Source organism: Peromyscus leucopus, chromosome 2 (genome assembly GCF_004664715.2).
Source record: "Peromyscus leucopus breed LL Stock chromosome 2, UCI_PerLeu_2.1, whole genome shotgun sequence".
In the NCBI taxonomy this organism is placed as follows: Eukaryota; Metazoa; Chordata; class Mammalia; order Rodentia; family Cricetidae; genus Peromyscus; species Peromyscus leucopus.
The window spans coordinates 32,232,990-32,254,055 of NC_051064.1; the positions used below are offsets into that span (position 1 = coordinate 32,232,990).

At 39.1% G+C, this 21,066-nt stretch overlaps 1 protein-coding gene across 11 annotated transcripts in view; it reads right to left on the reverse strand.

Moving 5' to 3' along the window:
- The window catches only part of Sntg1 (syntrophin gamma 1), a 741,147-nt gene that overhangs the window by 173,408 nt on the left and 546,673 nt on the right, over positions 1-21,066 (reverse strand). For all 11 annotated transcript variants that reach the window (XM_028855148.2, XM_028855136.2, XM_028855144.2 and 8 more), the window contains one exon: positions 9,411-9,540. In XM_028855148.2, coding sequence (XP_028710981.1) covers positions 9,411-9,540 — 130 coding nt within the window. The remainder of the gene's footprint in view (positions 1-9,410; positions 9,541-21,066) is intronic.

A 21,066-nucleotide genomic window follows, 5' to 3' on the forward strand; every position in this document is an offset into this window, starting at 1 on the left:
CAAAGATGAGATAATAAGATGTATTATAAGGTACAATCTCAAAAGTATACTATAAAATTGACATAGTTTAAAGTATACTATATAAACCTATACAATATATACAAACAACACTATAAAGATAGTGGAAATAAATAGCACATGTCAATGCAAGACAAGTTCTTCAAGGCATTCCAGAACCACTGAGACAGTAAGCAGCCACTGTAATCCAGAATCTTTGTCAAGAAGAAAGATAAAAAGGTCTTCTCAGTCAATACATAAGATTTTACTCATTTTAAATACAGATCATATTGTTTATTCACTGTATATGTATGTTTTTAAGTTTACATATATATGTGCACAACCATATTTCATATAGTAAAGACAATATAAGCAACTAGTATTTTATACAATTGTAGCTTGAGTTTTTCTGCCTCTCTGTCCTTTTATTTCTCCTCTCTGCTAGATATTAGAAAATGCTATATGTATATTTCTAATTGTATTTATACCATTCATTTAACAATGTAATACAAATTTCTGATCCTTGAATGTTATTATTACCAACTACTAGGATATAAAGAAATGAAAGTTAGTAGTTAGACATTACAATAGAACTTGTAGTCATATTAGATATGTTTTAAAAATTGAGCAGAGATGTTTTAGACAGGTCATCTTCAAACCCTTCAGAGATCTATAGAATATGACATTTAAAATGTTTTAATAACTTAGAAAATTTTTCTTTTTTGATACATGTCAGCTCCTGGCAGTACTAATCTACTTCAGAGAAAATATGGGCATTGAAGAAACTGCATATGGAGTCAACTTTCCTTGTGGCAAAAGTTAGCCACTGGACAACAAAGTATCCTCGAATCAACAGGACAAAATGGACAGACAGATCACGAAACAAGGGACTACTGATTCTTGTCAAAACAAGTGTGGTTATGGCTTTATCAAAAGGCATCTTCTGAGGCCAGGACAATATGGCCCCATCCCTGAAGTGGCCTTTGCATCCAGAAAAGGTACGGTGCCCTTTTCTTCGAAGGCAGCTTAACAGGCAGAGGGCCGATGGATTCTGTTGTACAATGGAACAGCAGCTGAAAGCTCATGCCTCTCAAAAGTAGACTGGCATTTAATAAAGGGATGTGGAGAAGAAGGGGATGCTGAGATGAAGCCATATATACACAGTCAAGAAGAATGGACAGCTGAATTTAAAAACTGTCAACAATTTCCAGAATTTAAAATCCTGAATCATGACAGGACACTAGTGGAATTCAGGTGTTTCTGGTACATGGACTGCTCTCACCCAATATGAGATTGAACTGTTGACCTTGTGTACATCCTACTTCACAAATGAGTCTGTCAGATACACTAAGCCTATAGGCTGAAGATGATGCCCCAACACTGCGGAGAAACCTCAGGTGACTGCCCAGGCAGCTGGCTGTTTCTGTCAACTCACAAATTTTTTGGAAGTTGCTTGCATGCACTTCCTGTTTTTTATTTTTGTTAGCTAATATTATTTCCTTCTTGGGTCTCTGAGGGAGTTGAAGATTAGTTAGTTATGGTTGAAGATTAGTTACTTATAGTTGAAAATTAATTAGGATAGAAAGTGCATTAGATACATCTTGGATTTACCAAAATAGGATAGATAATGGAATTATTTTCTCTAATTTGTCCAATGCCTGTTTAGGTATTTATTATTTGTATATATTGTATATAGTTATTGTACTTTTGTATATAGTTTTTCTTTTGTTAGTCATAACCTTTTGCTTTTTTTTCTTTTTATTAAAATAGAAAAGGGGAAATGTGGTGGTAATCTAATTATACTGAAATGTGATTTTGATTGTATGTTAATAAATAAAGTTGCCTGGGGGTCAGAGCTATTAGAGCCATAGCAAGAGTGTGGCGGTGGTGGCACACGCCTTTAATCCTAGCATTCCAGAGATAGAAATCCCTCTGGATCTCTGTGAGTTCAAGGCCACATTGGAAATAGCCAAGCATGGTGGTGACACACTCCTTTAATCCCAGAAAACCAGCCTTTAATCCCAGGGAGTGGTGATAGAAAGCAAAAAGATATATAAGGCGTGAGGACCAGAAACTAGAAGCATTTGATTGGTTAAGCTTTCAGGCTTTGGAGCAACACAGTTCAGCTGAGAGCTATTGGGATGAGGACACAGAAGCTTCCAGTCTGAGGAAACAGGACCAGCTGAGGAACTGGTGAGGTGAGATAGCTGTGGCTTGTTCTGTCTCTTTAAATAGATGAACAGACAGGAAATAGGGCTCTGATTCGGGAGGCTGGGACACCGCAGGCTGAAGGGTGAGATTTTGGCTCTGAGCTCTGACCTCTCGGCTTTCTCTTTTGCATTGTTTCTGTGTTTCTTATTTAATAAGAGTTGGATACATCAATATCAAATTATAGTGTTTTTCTAAAATATGACATGTTCCTAATGTTTTATATTCTATTAATAACAATAACTTTCCTCACATTCATTGGTTTAAACGAATTAGTAATAACCTTAGAGTACCTCAAATCCACCAGTGTTGCATTAAGGAAAATAAGTCATAAGTACTTTCCCTTGGAGTAATTTTACCTAGGGCAGCCCCAGCTTTAAATTCTATACTTCTTTCTTCCTACATCTGCCTTTGCCTCTCCTTCTCTCCTCTCTATAATCTGTGTTGAGTCTGGGTGCTCCATGGGTGATGTCTGTTTCTGAACCTAATAAAGGTGTCTCACTCTGTATGTATTGGATGGCACAGAAAGCATCACAGGGTGAAGGAATCTCCTTTACAAAAATCTCTCTCTAATAGAGTTTTACAAGTGATTAAGTTACTAATTCCAACTGACCCAGATAACAAACAAGAAAATGTTAACAAATAATAGACAACTGTTATTTCTATCATTTATGATGCATATTTATTATATAAAGTTGCTTTTCAACCTATTTGTCACTTTCAGCAAATGACTATATTATCATGCACACATCCACTTATTGCTGTCTGGGTTGGAGCATGGAAGAGTATATTACTTAATACTACCTCTTAGACTATAAAAGCTGATTGCATGGGAAGTGTAAGACAATTAAGTTTGATTACTACATTGTTCTCCTAAAGGCAGTTTAAACAAACAGGCTGAGTACACAGTGGGATAGCAGTCATAGTCATGGGTAACCTAAAGGTGTGTTATTGACTCTGGCTGTGAGGTACAGCAAAATTTCCAGTCTCTTAGAATGCAAGCAATACTTTCACAATGCGCTACCACACTCAAAACCCAGAAATTAGTGACTTGCTATTAATAACTTCAAAGATCTGCTTTGAATCCAGATCTGCTAGGTTCTTGCTCATAAGATTCTATTCAATCAAATTTGTCTAACTTTTGAATACTAAAACCTTTAAAATTTATGCTACTCTTCCTGAATTATCTTGTTTTATTAAACAAGGATACCAAGTAAATAAAGATTATGACTGCTATTATCTCATGAAGAAATATTTAATGCCATAAATCTAGTAAGAATATGTAATTTAAATAATGATGCATCCTTAAGAAAAGTATTTTTTGAAGCACTCACTTGTAAGCATGTAAACACATTTATTTCAGCCAATATCAGTCAAAATATCTGTATTTACTGATATTTATTTTTGTGACTGGGGGACCCACTATTTGTCCCTTCTGCTTAGATACATATTCTTACTGATCTTGTTCCACTCTTGCTCACTGATCATCTGTCATTCACTCTCAAATTTCAGTTATCATTGGATCTTTTGTAACATCCTGAAGTACCTACACACAGCCTCTCATAATGCTTCACTCCATGAAACAGAAATTGCAACCACATTTATGTACTTATTTGATTCACATCTCTCTTCTTCAGTTGACTTCTTACACCACTGCTGTGGATATCACTCTATGTAAATAAAACACTGATGGCCAGTGACCAGGCAGGAAGTATAGGAGGGACAAAGAGAGAGGAGAATTGGGGAAACAGGAAGAAGGAGGGGAGAGACTGCAGCCACCACCACGACAAGCAGCATGTAGAGACTCTGGTAAGCCACCAGCCACGTGGCAAGGTATAGATTTATAGAAATGGGTTAATTTAAGATAAAAGAGCAGTTAGCAAGAAGCCTGCCACGGCCATACAGTTTATAAGTGATATAAGCGTCTGAGTGATTATTTTATAAGTGGATTGTGGGACTGCGGGGCTTGGGGAACCTGGAGAGAAGCCCTCCAGCAACACACCACAGGGGAAGATTTTTGCTCAATATTGTATCCTAGTTAGTAGTCATCAAATTCATGCAGTAGGTCCCTAGATAAAGCATGAATATATGTTCTAAAAAGTCAGAAAGCCAACAATGATGTCAAATTATATTAATACATTAATTAATGCACACATATACTTAAATGAAATTTTATCTTAGACATTATTATTTTTATAGAAAAAATACACACATGACAGAAAGAGTTCCCACATACCCCACAAATAGTTTTCTTTATTTCTAGAACACCATGTATTTGTTTACTATAGACTAGTGAGCACAATTGTGAATCAATGGTAATGTACTATGGTTGACTAAAATTCATATGGTATTTTCATTATGTGGACTATCCAAATACCTGTTTGTTTTGAGGAACACTTCCAGAGAACATATATTACCATGTCTCTTCCAATTCTAGTTGTTTAGCAAATATTCTCAAAATGATTTGTTTGTGAAGATTTTAAGTCCCTGTTAGCCATGGATCCAGTAATTCCAGAGAATGCCCATCAGTTAAGATCTGTGTGATGCTTCCTCATGCAAAAACATGAATTACAGATTTTAATAGACATCCATGTAGTCAAGGTATCACTTTTATCAGATCTCAAATGAGCATGATTTCAACTTTTCCTGCTGCTATTCCTGCTCACTTTCTTGACTATTGTCTCTGAAATTTCACTACTAGACACTACTACAGTTTCTTCTTTCCAACCTAGACTTTGAGAAAGGTTTCAATATATAGTAAGAAACTAAATAATGAAAGAAATATATTTTTATTATCTGTGAAGGTTTATTGGATATGCTAATAAATATATTCCAATTTGTTGTCATGTAATATTCTCCTCAAGATGCCATATGTAAAAAAAATCGCTGACCTTTTTTTTTTATTTTTTGAGACAGGGTTTCTCTGTGTAGCCTTGGCTCTTCTGGACCTCACTTTGTAGACATTTAAAAGCAGTATCTTGTGAACTATGGTAGTTGTCACATACATTAAGTACCTTATCTGAATATTATTATATCCTAGTAAGGAAAGCAAGGACAACTTTATTTCTATCTTAAAAGCTGGACTTCAGGTGAAGTGTTTAGTGGTCAGCTTGTCTTATTGAGTGTCACATCTTGTGTAACCATTGGTAGAACCAAGGTTTCCTATTCAAACATTAGTTTAAATATAGGATACATAGTTTAGCTTTTTATCAAGATTTATTTAGGGTCACATTTTCATAATAATGAATAGTAGTGAATAAAGTTTAAAGTTTAACTATGTCTTTGGGAGTTTCTGCTATTTAATGTTATAAGGGTGTCACAGACTCAGAAAATATGTTAGAAAGTGTGTGAGTCTCAAAAGGTTTCACACCTACTGAAGAGCTACAGGCAATTCAAAACTGCATACAGAGAATGAATCAGTATTCTCTCCCTGATAAGTTATCCAATCTCAAGTGTTGAACCTTAATGCATTTAATGATAAATGGATTCAACAAGGTGTATTTATACATTTATGTGTATATATGTAAAATAATAATTACCAAGTGGCACCTCATTGAGAAGTGTGGGGGTGGACTTCAGAGGAGTAGAAAAGAGGAGAGAGAAATAAAAATGCAGGGATCATATATGAAATTCTCAATAAATAAAAGAAAATTATTAAATATTTTATTTGATGGTAATAAGAAAACTTAAGTATATGACTCATACTCATATTCTGAAGAGCTTCTGTGTTTAGAGACAGTGAAAACGACAAAAAATGTACAGAATGGCCTGTAAATAGGGGTAGGGAGCAGTTAGTGATGGTTTATGGGAAGGAATGAGATAACAACATGTAGTATTTTCCTCTACATATCTGAGTAACTGTTAATTCAGAGAAAAAGTTCCCAAGGAAAAATGAATATAAATAGATAAAACTACAAGACTAAGATTTCTATTGAGTATGCAGAAGTATTGACTAATGTTTATGCTGCTTATGACATTTCATTCTTTTTTATGGCTGAGTACAACTCCACTATGAATATATTGTCTTTATCTCTTCATCTGCTGTTGGGTAAATTTTACTTGGAATTAGGGTGGTTCCATATACTAGCTACTGTGAATACTGCAACAATTAATATGGTGTACATGTTTTTCTGTAGTATGCAGACACATATTCTTATTTTTTATGCAGGTATATTCTGAGGGGTAGAATATACCCAAGTCATGGGGTAATTATAATTTTAGTTTACTGAGAAACTAAACTATAAGATTTTCATTCATTTTGATTTCTATAGTGACAGTACCAGTTTGTGACTTACTCATCAGTGATTAAAAACTACTCTTTCAGGGGCTGGAGAGATGGCTCAGTGGTTAAGATCACCGACTGCTCTTCCAGAGGTCCTGAGTTCAATTCCCAGCAACCACAAGGTGGCTCACAACCATCTGTAATGAGATCTGCAGGGACAAATGCGGGCAGAATACTGTATACATAATAAATAAATAAATCTTAAGAAAAACTACTCTTTCTCTACATTTTCATCAGCTTTTGTTCTCATTTCCTTCCTTCCTTTCTCCCCCTCTCCCTCCCCCCCCTCTCTCTCGTTGGGGTTCTTTTCCACATTCCACAGCCATCTTCAGTGTTTCCCTAGAGCCTGAGAAGTCTTTCTTCTCCTGAGCTATCCCCAGGTACTTCTTTCTGTTTTTAAGACTGTCATGAGTAAATCTATTTTTGGTGATTTCTTTCTTGGCAAATCCATTATGGGTATAAAGAAAATTCCTGATATTTGAGTACTGATGTTGTCTCCTACTACTTTCTTGAAAGTTTTATGATTATGGTAGATTAAATGTAACTGGCCCCCAGAGTCTCAAAGGGAGTGTGGCTTTGTTGGAGTGGTTATGGCCTTGTTAGAGAAAATGTGTCACTGTTGGGGCAGGCTTTAAGGTTTCCTATGGTCAGGCTACTGCCCAGTGTCTCAGCTGACTTCCTGTTGTCCAAAGCAAAATGTGTGCTGTTACTCTAGATAACATGGGCATTTGTTTTAAGAAAGAGTTGTGACTTCGTCAATGGGTAAGAGTTGCTATTTTGTCTAATTGCTAAATTCAAACTGCTGAGTATCACTGAGGATATCACAAATATTCCAGTATGTTATGAAACAACTGTGGGTATAGAAAGGAACAGAGGCAAAGGAATGAGTGACTACAAGTATGTTTTATTTTTCAAGAGTGATATGATCTATAATACTATCACATTTAGCAAAGTTATACTAATGTGTATGTGTGTCTGTGTCCATGCCTGTGTGTTCATTTACAAGTGTGCATGCATGTTTATAGATGACAGAGAGCAATCTCAATGTTACTTGGCCATGGACTTCATGATGACCATTGCTATTTGGCTAATTTCCAACATTTCAAGCCATACTTCTCCAGCACATTTAATTTTAATTTTCATATTTAATGATTCTCAGTATGTATTATGAGAGTTCCCTTATGGTTTTCCTTTGGGAATTTTGTGTGAGCTTTGTATGAAAATGTATAAATCAATAGCCTCTTTAAACAAAATAATTCTTTGGAAAAAAAATCCTGCCACTGTAGACCCAGAAAATCATTGTGCTTTCCTAATTTCTCCAAGAACAGAAAAGTTAGACCTGATCCCAAGAATAAAACACCTACAATCCAGGTACAGAACCTGAGTCCATTAAGGGCAAGAGTTCAGTTAATAAGTATAGAGAAATCAGAATGGTGTGGTTACAATAGGAAAAGAATAGACTATCAGGACCTTCACTTTGGGGAGCACATGAGGGGAACAGGTTCATATAGTAAGACTAAGACACAATTAGGGAACAGGTTAGCACAAATTATGCATCATGACCCTTGAAGAATGAAAATTACTCTTGAATTGTATTGGAGTGCTTGGTCCCCAGAAGTCTTTTGCCCAAGGTCAGGCATTTGGATAAGAGGGGCTTGAGGAAAGTTCCTGCTTGCTTAAAAGGGAGACACTCCTATCTCTCCAGCAGAGGAATTTTGGTCCTTCTATTAACATATGACTGCTGCCTTAAACTTGTCAAGGTCAATGCTAAATTCTTCAGCCCCTGACTTCTAGCCACATCCTAGCTCACATGCACCTTCTCACCCATTGAATCCTATGTGCAACTATAGAGTATAAAAGGTGTATCCTTTTTTAAATACATTGGCAGCCATCCTGATTCCCCCTCAGATTGTGCCCATCTTCTTCCCTTTGCTGATTCCACACATCTTCTTTGTAACCAGAACTCCCTTCAACCCAACCTGCTAAAGGTGATCTCCATCAGTTACTCATCAGTAATATCTTTCTTTCCAGAGTATCAACTTGTCTAAAGAGTGATAAGTTGCCTAGGCTTCTTGGCCAGTAAATTCTAGTGAGTGTCAGTGATTTGACTGTTTCTGGCTTTCTAGTGCTGATTAAAAAGTTAGGGCACTATACTTCTTCACATCAGAATTTGGAGATTTGGGGATCAAGCTCAGGTCCTCCTGTTTGTCCAGAAAGAATTTTATAGATTAAGCTCTTTATTTCTCCCTAGTTTGTGATTTTCAAAATTTGTTGGGCTACATTTCTGAAATTAATACCAAAAAAGGATAAATTATTTCCATGTAATGATAACAAAGATATGGTGACCACAAAAACACACAGAAATTGAGGGAGAAGAAAGGATATTTGAAAGATAAGTTAGGAGAGAAGCACTTTCTAATGACCGAGACCTGGCTGTGCTGCACAAGTTCTTGCATCCCATATGGCATCCACTCACTAGCATTGTTCCTGCAGGGTTCCATGGGAAGCATTCAGTCTCCATATTAACACCTTTCTCCTGAACCTCCTCATTCATACATTTTCAGCTGCAGTCCTGAAGTCACTGAAGACAAATCAATAACATTTCCTTGAAATTCAGTAGCCTATTTTCCTAGGATGCTCTTAAAACATACCACTTCCATGACAAGATCTGCTTAATGTTTGTTTAAAGCAGTTGCTTTTATGTCTTTGAGCAAAGGAGAACTGTGAGCATTTTCTCATACATGTCACTCATGTCTGGGTGCTAATGTCGAGGTGATTTTTCTCTTGTGTTTCAGAAGCTTTCAGATGGCTCATTCTTGTCATGGCATTAAGCAGATGAAGCAAAGTTAAATGCTACCAAATAAACCTATGAATGCTGCTGAGAGACTTTGGCTATATAGTCATTCCTGGTATCAGTACTTACATTGTGCTTTGTGAGGTTTGAAATGTTAGCTGCTATTGCTTGGAGCCAATCCATGCAGTCTTCAGCAGAAAGGCATTGAATAATTCCACTGCAGACTCCATCCACAGCAACAACTTGGAAAGCGTTTGGCCTACAGTTGCATCAGAACAGAAGAAACCAAACAGCATGTTACTTAGCTGTTTACAGCTCAGTCCAGTACTTGTAGAAGAGATCTTCTTTCATACCATATGACAAACAGCTTCCATATCAAATCAAATTTGATTACCTTCTTTATCTATATATCTATATCTGCTTTAAAATGAAGCAAAAAATGATCACAATATTACATAATTCCAAATAATTAGAAAATGTTCTTAAATTAAGGTAAATGTGGGCAACCTTTGAAATATAAAAGAAAGCATGTGGTATTGAACAGCTGCTACTCAGGGGCATTTTTCCCCCTTAGCCAAATACGCCCAGTCTGTGATTCTTTCTCTGATCTTTTGATAAGTGCTATTACATATTCTGCCTTACAGTGTAAAGACTGCAAACACAAACAAATATTAAATATTACATGGTAAACATGTTAATTTCTTGAATGTTGTTTAGATAAAGGTTTAATGGACATGAATACATGAAACTACAGCAGGAATGGGAGCCACCAAAGGCCCTGGCCATGAAAATTAGTCTGTTGTATAATGTGGGGGCACATTAGAAAATTTGCAAGTCTTATTTAAATCCACCAGTAATAGAGTGATAGACAACTACTTCCACAGTTGAACAATCCAAATAGGACCACACAATCACATACTATCTCCAAATATACACATTTCCTAGCTCCATCAGTTTCACAACTGGGCATTTGAGGAAGTTATATATTATTCATTTACTGAAAAAAAGGAAAACCCAAGGAGCACACATATGGCTCAAGGTCATGTGTAGGCCTCTGTCCATTTATTTTCTCTCTAGACTAGTTCCAGTCTCTAAATGGAACACTGGATGGCAGCTTCGCTATCCAAGCACTCTGCATTAAAATTTTCAAATATTTGTAAAAACTAGTTCTCATACTTGATGTTTCTATACTGAAGACAGAAAAGTGCTCAAACTTGCATTACTTATTATCATTGAAAAGTAGATATTTATTAGTAATAAAGTGATTTTAAACTTCTTATAGTAAAAATATACTCCATGAAAAAAAGTATATTAAAAACTCACCAGTACATTCAGCTTAATTTTTGGTTGTGAGCCTAGCCTTTCATGGCTGAGCCATCTCTCTAGACCCAAACTTTAATTCTAATGCTCATCAATAAGTAAGGCATTTACAATATTCAGACATAAGTCTGGAGAGATGGCTCAGCAATTAAAAACAGAGACTCCTATTTCAGAAAACCTAGATTCTTTTTTTTTGACACTTTTAATTTAATTTTATTTTACAATACTATTCAGTTCTACATAACAGCCACAGATTCCCTTGTTCTCTCCCCTCCTGCCCTCCTCCCCTTCCTGACAGCCCACCCCCCATCTTTACCTCCTCCAGATCAAGGCCTTCCCCGAGGACTGAGATCGACCTGACCTGATAGACTCAGTCCAGGCAGGTCCAGTCCCCTCCTCCCACATTGAGCCAAGCGTCCCTGCATAAGTCCCAGGTTTCAAACAGCTAACTCATGCAATGAGCCCAGGACCTGGTACCACTGCCTAGATGCCTCCCAAACAGATCAAGCAAATCAACTGTCTCACCTATTCAGAGGGCCTGATCCAGTTGGGGGCTCCTCAGCCTTTAGTTCATAGTCCATGTGTTTCCATTCGTTTGGCTATTTGTTCCTGTGCTTTATCCAACCTTGGTTTCAACAATTCTCGCTCATATAAACCCTCCTCTTTCTCACTAATTAGACTCCCAGTGCTCCACCCGGGGCCCAGCCGTGGATGTCTGCACCCAGCTTCCTCAGTCCTTGGATGGGGTTTCTGGCACAACTATTAGGGTGTTTGGCCATCCCATCACCAGAGTAGGTCAGTCCCAGCTGTCTCTCGACCATTGCCAGCAGTCTTTTGTGGGGGTATCTTTGTGGATTTCTGTGGGCCTCTCCAGCACTCTGTCTCTTCCTCTTCTCATGTGGTCTTCATTTACCATGGTCTCCCATTCCTTGTTCTCCCTGACTTCCCTTCTGGACCAGACACTGACAGAAAACCTAGATTCTATTCTCAACACCCTCATGGAGGCTCACAACTATCTGTACCCCACAGTCTTTGGGGGGTAGACATCCTCTTTTGACTTCCAAAGTAACCAAGTATGTTACACAGACATTCATGTAGGCTAAACACTCATATGCATGAATAAATATTTTTTAAATATCCAGACAGAAGCACAACAATCTACAGAAAATGAGGACAAATTTGAGCATAGCGATGCATATTTTTCCACTCTGTGATTGTTGTGACCATTTCTTCATAAGCTGTAATTGTGAGACCAAAATGAGGCATCTTAGAAATAAGACCAAAATGCTTTTACCCTAAAACTAAGGCCTAAGATTTCTCCTTTTAGGTACAGGCCATGAGTTACTGTAATAGGCCATGAATTACTGAAACCAGTCAGTCCAGATTCTAGAAACTAGGAAGTGTAAAAGTACAGTCCCAAGGTAGTCATGAGGTAATGACTGCTGGACTATGGAATGTCCCCTCTCTGGTTCCCTAGGTAACTGTTTGACCAAAGAATGTTCCAACCCTAGTTTCCAGGGTAACTGACCATAAAAATGTCCCTACCTAAGGGCAGCCAGTGAGAAATGGTGGTGGGCAATCACCCCCTTAGAAGTAAGATTAAGCCATGATTTCTAGAAAGTCCCTAGAAGCAAGCCAATCAGAATTGTACCCATACTAGCACCCCTAAATGATGTAACCTTGTGTTTTTTGCCTTTAAAAACTGAGCTTGCAGAGAGGCAGGCACTTCCTTCAGCCTCCATTGGGTTGGATCTGCTGGACAAAGTCCCTGCCTAGGCTTGTATTACTTTTGGATATCCAGAATTAAACCTTGCTTTTGCATTCTGGCATGCTCATCTTTGGTGGTCTCTCTGGGGGTTGCAATCTGGGCACAACAGTAATAAGAGTACAACAGCTAGATATTTTTAGTTCATCAATTCTGAAATTTATGTAAGATTATAAACTTTATAGTCCCTGATAGAATAAATCTGAGAGACTCATCTTTTATACATCAGACCTGAATATTAAAGCAAAACAGTTTTTATAATCTGTATAATGCATATAAATAAACATACATTTCTAATTGAAGTTAATTATTATTCTTTTGATTCATAATTGCTTGTATGTCATAAGTTTGCTTACTGTGTCCATGAGGGTTGGATAAGAGAAGTGAGATAATGATTTTTGTAAATTAGAAACAAAAATTTCAGAGGCTAAAATATACAAAACTATTGTGTCTTGATTACCCTTTGTATGAGCAGGAATCCAGGAACCTGGATATAGAACAGGCAGTGAAAATTGAGAAGAGCTCTGTGGACCTTCCTGGCAATGAAAAGTTGGCTAGGATCCATGGTAAGTATTTGTCTGATTATCATGGATAGATATGCAGCTTGGATAGGCCTATTATTAGGGAAAGTAATGTGACTAGGGAAATCTAAGGTACACAGTTGAATTAGGACACTTGAATGGATTCAGTTCAATAACTCCATGATTAAAATTGATAATAAGAAACAACAGAACCAAAATTCCTCTTTTTTTTAACTAAACAGTGGAACAGCTATTGTGGGGAAGGCAAGAGAAAACATAAATCTTACACAGAAATATTAACTCCAAAACCAAATATGTGGGGCCTCAAAAACATGGCATCTTTTGAGAAAGACTGGTTGCTGGGTCTGTTACAATAAGGCCTTATCTGTAAGAGCTTGCAAATTATTCCATACATGTCTACCTCATCCCTATGTCAGGAATAGCCATACTAATACTTCAGTATTTGACTAATATATCATGTCTGTACTTACAATCTTTGTGGTAACTGCAAAGTGCAAATAAAAAAGATAGGTAGATAGGCCAGATGGTGGTGGCGGTGTCCATCTTTAATCCCAGCACTTGGGAGGCAGAGGCAAGCAGATCTCTGTGAGTTTGAGGCCAGCCTGGGCTACAGAGTGAGCTCCAGGAATGGCGCAAAGCTACACAGAGAAACCCTGTCTTGAAAAACAAACAAACAAAAGATAGATAGATAGATAGATAGATAGATAGATAGATAGATAGATAGATGATAGATAGGTAGATAGTGTTAACATTTCATACAAATGTCTAGCCAATGCACAGGGGTCATACAGTTGCAGTCACTTAATCTATGCACATGCACTGTGTAGATGAGTAAACCTCTATATGCATGCTCTAGGACCCCCTTTAAAGGCAAGCTCTACTTGTTCCTCTCTCTCTTTCCCACCACTCCTCTGAGTCAGGCAGGCAGGTCTTTGCATCTCTCATTTCCAATCCCTCACACTCTCTCCCTTCTCTTCTCTTCTCTCCTCAGCTCTTGACTCTCCTCTTAATAAACCCTTCATGTGAGCCCTGTCTCATGGCACTTCTATCTGCTTTCATCTGCTGTTTTTAACAACGTTGGTGCTACAAGACACAGCAGCCCTTCTGGCACTTCCCCCTATTTGTCAGCAGTCTGAGATGTGCCAGGGACCCTGGACACAGTTTATCTACAAACCCCTCCACACAACACCAGCTACTACAATTGGTGAGTCTCCCCTCTCCAGTAAGTGTAAATACTTCTGTGGACCTATGGAAATGACCGTTGGTCATTTTCTTGGAAGACCAAGATTCCAAGATGTTCTTGGAAGAGGGAGGAAATCCCAGCCACTGCCTTCAGAGTAATGGTCGGTCACATTCACCAGCAATCACCTTTGGCCATTACTCATGATTGAGGCCTTGCTTCTCATCTATGGGACCTATGATGTCCCTAGTATACATCAGACCTATGTGTCCCTCAGGCTTGGTACCTTTGCCCTTGCCCTTTGTGTGAGGACTCAATGGGTAGCTTGTGCATTGTCTATTGGTCCTCAATTTCTGAGATGCTAGAAAGTATAAGCCATTGAATCTTTTTTTGTTTGCTATTGTTGTTTTGCTTTTGTTTTTTTTTTTGCCTCACTCATGGGAAATAAGCCTACCAGTAATATAAGCCCAGTATCTCCTTTGGGGTGTCTTTTAGAAAACCTCAAACCTCTACATTTAATCCCCTATTTAAGGCTTCTAAACTGCTCTGCCTTTGCATCCAGAAATGGCCCAAATATCACTTAGATAACTGGTAAAAATGGCCAATTAATGGCAGGTTAGACCCTGATGGGACTTTCCAATTTCTGCCAGTGGATGGGTAGATGGAAAGAGTTGCCTTATGCTTAAGCTTTCTTTTACCTCAGCTCCAAAACTTCTCTCTGTGCTTCCTGTTCACCAGCTCACACCCTCCAAGCTATGGAATCAGAACTAGAAGAACCCTCTACTACTACTCTAGACCCTGATAACAAACCCCCACCATTTCAAACCCTGATAATGAACCCCACCATTCCAATACAACTGTCCCTTCCTCCTATTCAGTAATGGCCCACTCCAGTCATTGTTACCCATTCTCATGTAACTATGGCATCCCACCCCACCCAAATATACAATTCTCCAATTTTGAGAGGTAGCTGGAGAGGATGGACTGGTTAAGGTATATATCTTTTTCTCACTAGCAGAACTCCCTCAAATAGAAAAGAAACTGGGTTCTTATGTGCATAACTCTACCTCTTTTATAAAAGAATTCCTGTAGCTGGAAGTTTCTCTGGTCCTGCCCAACCCTACAGTCAAGACAAATCTCTCCCACCCACATCTCACAACCACTTGGTCCCAAGTAAGCACACAGAGGCTTATATCATTTACAAACTGTATGGTCTATGGGTTCTTGCTAGCTAGGTCTTATAACTTAGTTCAACCCATTTCTGTTAATCTATATGTTGCCATGTGGCCATGGTGTTACCAGTCTGCTGGTATCTTGTAGCTCCTTCAGTGTAGCTAGAGTTTTCCTGCCTTGCCCACAGTCAGGACAAATCTTTGTCACCTGCCAGTCCCACAGCCGCTCAGACCCAACCAAGTAAACACAGAGACTTATATTGCTTACAAACTGTATGGTCGTGGCAGGCTTCTTACTAACTGTTCTTATATCTTAAATTGATCCATTTCCATAAATCTATACCTTGCCATGTGGCTTGTGGCTTACCGGCATCTTCACATGCTGCTTGTCATGGCGATGGCTGGCAGTGACTCCCTTTCCCTTCCTGTTCTCTCAATTCTCCTCTCTGTTAGTCCCACCTATACTTCCTGCCTGGCCACTGACCAATCAGTGTTTTATTTATTGACCAATCAGAGCAATTTGACATACAGACCATCCCACAGCACTTCAACAGTGGGGTGGCCTTTCTTCTCTTTCTCCTTTCTTCTCCTGTCTCTTCAGTTCAAATATCCTGCCTAAACTTATTCTGCCTCACCATTGGCCAATAACCTTTATTTATCAACCAATCAGAGAAGCACATATTTACAGCATACAGAAAGACATCCCACAACAAATTCCAATATATTACTTAATCTTATAGTCTCATCTTTCATTATATATATATATATATATATATATATATATATATATATATATATAACTATAACAACCTACTTCCTGAGGAGTACAGGTAAGCAGGTAAGTTTGGGACCTTGCTGATGAAATTCATCAAACCAATGCAGCACATCTACCCGGTACCAAGGTGGTCCCCAAACATGGCCCCTAATGGGATCATAATACCCCAGGGGCTGCTCTAGCTAGAGACCAGTTTATAACTTGCTTACTGGTGGGTCTCTGTAAGACTGCCCTTTAGCCAGTTGATAATGGGAAACAGCAGGGAATTGTTCAGGACAGACAGGAAAATCCATCTCAGTTTCTTGAAAGACTCACAAAGGTCCTATTACTGTATACTAATCTAGACCCTGAAAACACAGAGGGCAGACAACTCCTTATGACCTATTTCTTTTCTAAGAGCTTCCCCAACATTAGGGTCAAGCATAAACATCTGAAGAGAGGGCCATTAACCCCTCAGGAAGAAGTCTTAGTACTGGCCTTTAAGGTATACTATGGGAGAGATGAGAAAACCCATAAACAAAAATACAAAATGTTGGCCTAGGCCATCCAATTGGACTTGGTGATTGCCTGGGCTCCCTTGCCCCATGGGCCTCAAGGACCATCAGGTCCTTGGAGGGTCATTGTTCAGTTGACTGTCCCTGCGCACTTTGTAGCATGGGAATATCAAACACAGACCAGTCCTCCAGCCAATCTTCTAGGCCTGGCCATGGAAGACTGAGGGGGCCTGGGTTTTTCTTGCTTGACCCAGCCACTGTCATCTTTGACATGGAGCCTTGGGTAGTCACTAGGGTATCAGAGCAGCCCATCTCCTTTCTCTTAGACCCTGGAGCCATCTACTTGGTCCTGAGGGAGTTTTAGGGACCAACCTCACCTTGTCTCCCTATTGGTGGGGTAGGGGACAGCTATAGCTGAAAGCTTTCTTGTGTTCCACTTGGCCTGTGGTCAGGACAAATCTCTCTCACCCACTGGTCTCCCAGCTACTCAGACCCAAATAAACATACAAAGGCTTATATTATTTTTAAACTATGGCCATGTCAGGCTTCTTGGTATCTAGTTCTCATGTCTTAAATTAACCCATTTCTGTAAATCTATACTTTGCCACATGGCTTATGGCTTACCAGTACTTTTATAGACAGTCTTACCTACCTCATCAGACCCTACCACTCAATTGCATTTTCAGGGATATTCTTCTCACTCATTCATTTGTGATTGTGCCAACTTGTCCTGTACCCTTAGTGAAAGAGATCTTTTAGACAAAATGGGATCTTCTATTTCTTTTGCTCCACTCATTCATCTGACCCTTGACTCACCAGCAGCCCCTCTCCTTCTCCTCTTAGCCACTCACCCTACCAGCTCCAACATGCCATTTCCTCTGCCAGCTTCCTAGGTGGACCCCCAAGTCTAGGATACGCAGAACCCCTCTGTTAGTAGACACCATTCCCCCATTGTCATTCAATTACAGGACCCTATCCAGCATATTACCCAAGCTCAGTACCCACTCTCACTCCAGAGCCTTAGGGGACTTAAACCTACCATCTCTAATCTTCTAAGAAGAAAACTACTTTATCCCTACATCTTTTCCTTTTGATATTACTATACTTGCAGTTAAGAAAACTTATGACACCTACTGCCTGATTTAAGACCTCCAGCTTATTAATTCTGCAGTGTTCCCCCTCTATTCTATGGTGCCTAACCCTTATATATTCCTCTCTACTATCTCTTCAGGAACCTCCCATTTCTCAGTTCTGGATTTCAAGGATACATTCTTCTCTATCCCTCTCAGCACTCAGTCTCAAACTATCTTTGCTTTCACCTGGACTAACCCTGACACTCATCTCTCCACACAGTTCACTTGGACTGTCCTACCCCAGGGGTTCAGGGACAGCCCACATTTATTTGGCCCAGCCTTAACTTCTGACCTATTCTCTTTATCTCTCCCCAAATCTAAACTCATGAAATATGTGGATGACATTCTCCTTTGTAGTCTATCCCTACAAATTAGCCAGACTAACACCTCTGCTCTTCTAAATTTCTTGTCCATCTGGGGCTATAGAGTCTCACCTTCCAAGGTCCAACTGTCCACTGCTCAGGTCACCTACTTGGGACTAAACATTACTCCAACTCACAAAGCCATTACTTTGGATAGAAAGCACCCAATCTGGTCTCTTGCAGTCCCTTATAATAAAGTAGAGAGTTTATCATTCCTAGGAATAGCTGGCTTTTTATATCTCTGGATCCCTTCCTTCTCCCTCCTTGCTTGGCTTTTATATGAGGCAGCCCTTGGCCCCCAACATGAACCCCTCATCAATCCCATTATTAAGTCCTTTCAGAAGCTCCAACAGACTCTCCTCCAGGCTCCAGCCCTTTATTTCCCAGACCTTACATGCCATTTCTCCATCTATGTAACAGAAAAAGAGGGATATGCCAGTTGGTATCCTAGGCCACCAGCTGTACCTGTAGCATATCTGTCAAAAAAAAAAAAACCCAAAAAACCAAAAACTAGACCTTACCACCCAGGGATGTGTACCCTTCATGTGTGCTTTAGCAGATGCTGTGGTCCTCATTCAACAATCAAGGAAACCACCACTCTCTTGTCAACCCATAACCTGTTCCATCTCTTACCTTATAAATGTTTACAAACTACCTCCTTCCTGGGTTCTTTCTCTCCAGAAGGCTCTAATAGAAGATGCCACACATACTTTCCAATCAATATCTGAAAGCTCCAGTGACCAAATATTGACCACTCCTCATTTCATTCTTGCATTGAAACCCTAGAAGAACTACAGCCCCATCATTCACACATAGAGGAGGGCACATTTCCTTAGGCCACCTGTAACAGGTACACAGATGTAGCTGCTTTTTACATGATGGTACCCACAAAGCACGTTATGCCATACTATTAGATACTGGGGTGGTTGAAGCACAGGCACTCCCTGCCCACATTACTAACTAAAATATTGAATGATAGCTCTCACTTGTGCCTTCCATTTGGCAAAATGAAGCATTTACACAGACTCTAAATATGCTGTTCATATCCTCTTGTCCCACGCTGCCATCTGGAAAGGGTGTGGGCTCCTTACAGCAAAAGGAGGATCTATAACCAATTCAGGTCTAATTATGGCCATGCTGAAAGCCTCCCATGTCCTCAAAGCCATAGGAATTATTAACTTCTAGTCCATCAGATGGACTACTCTGTCATATCTAAGGGGGAAAAAACAAGCTGATAAAGCAGCTAGAGCAGCAGCCCTCCAAGGACCAGACTCATCTCACCTACCACATGGAAAACATACACTATAACCCACTTCCCCACAGTCACCCCATGACACTGACAAACTCTGTCCTATATACAGCAGCTCTTTCATTCTAATATCCAGGTTCTGTCTCATTTTGCCAAGTTTCACATCTAGCTGACCCCTGAGAACTTGCATTTCCTAGGAACTATTACTGCCTCCTGAAAATTTCTCAGATGTCAGACCCTAATTTCAAATATCATAGTCCCCCCTTTTCTACCTACCAGGCCATGGGCTCCATCCTGGGGACTAACTGGCAACTTGACTTTACCCAAATGCCAACAGTCGGACAGGTTAAGTGTCTCCTGGTTCTATTGGATACATTCTCAGACTTGGTGGAGGCATTCCCACTAATAACAAAAGGGCTCAGACAGTCTCTGACCTCCTTCTTAGGTATATTATCCCCTGATTTGGAATTTCTGCCTCCCTCCAGTCAGACAATGGTCTTGCATTCACTTCCTAGATGTTCCAAACCCTATCTAAAGCTCTCAGTATCCTTTTACATTTTCATATCCCATATCACCCTCAGTCCTCAGGAAAGACAGAACAAACTAATTGCTCTTTAAGACACTTTCTTATTAAAATGTCACATGAACTTAACCTGGACTGGGTAAAGTTCCTGCCTCTAGTTCTTTTCAGACTCCTTGCTCTTCCCAAGTGACCTCTTTCAATAGCCCATTCGAACTTATATATGGGAGGCCAATTCTAACCCCCGTCTCCCATCCAAACCCTGACCTCTCCATGATTATCTGATCACTCCCCTACTCTGTCATATCTAGTCTCTTCTATGAAACTTTACTGACTACTACTTACCCCAGCCATGTGCCAAACCTTGTCCACCACCAGTCAACATAGGGGATCAGGGTCTTCTCCCTCCTCCACACCAATGCCCCTCACCCCTTTCCCCTAAATTGCAAGGCCTCTTCATTGTAATTCATGTAACCCCTCACAGCTGCTAAGCTTGAGGGTCTTCCTAATTGGCTTCACTTATCCCACCTCAAACCCTTAACTACCTCACTTCAAGATAATCTTTCTTCATACACAGAAACCTGAACACAACTATAGTCAACCTTACTGGACTGGAAACCCCATATACTTTCCTTTCTGACCCCTCTCCATTTTCTCCTATCTCTACTAATCATACCTTGCTTCATCAATTTCCTCAATAGTCCATCTAGAATAATCATACTTAGAAAAGCAAGAACAAGATAAACCCCCAAACAGACAATAGTAAGAAATAATAGAACTCAGAGCTGAAATAAACAAAATAGAAACAAAGAAAACAATACAAAGAATCAATATCTCTAACAGCTGCTTTTTGAGAAGATAAACAAAATTGGTAAATAGTTTGCCCAACTAACCAAAACAAAGAGAGGATTCAAATGAAAAGAGTCAGAAATAAAGAGAAAAACATTACAATATATATCAAAGAAAGTCCCAGTATTAAAGGGTAATGTTTTACAAACATATACTCCATGAAGATCAAAAATCAAAGAAATGAATTTTTTCTAGATTTAAACAAACCACCAAAGTTAAATGGAAAAGAACCCAGCAACTTACACATATGCATAACAAATGAGGTTTTGACATAGTAATAAAATCTTTCCAGCTAAGAAAAGTCCAGAGCCAGATGGCTTCACAGCAAAATTCTATCAAACCTTTAGAGAAGAGTTATATTCAGTCTTTCTTATGATATTTTAAAAATAGAAACACAAGGAGCATTCTTTCTATGAAGCCACAA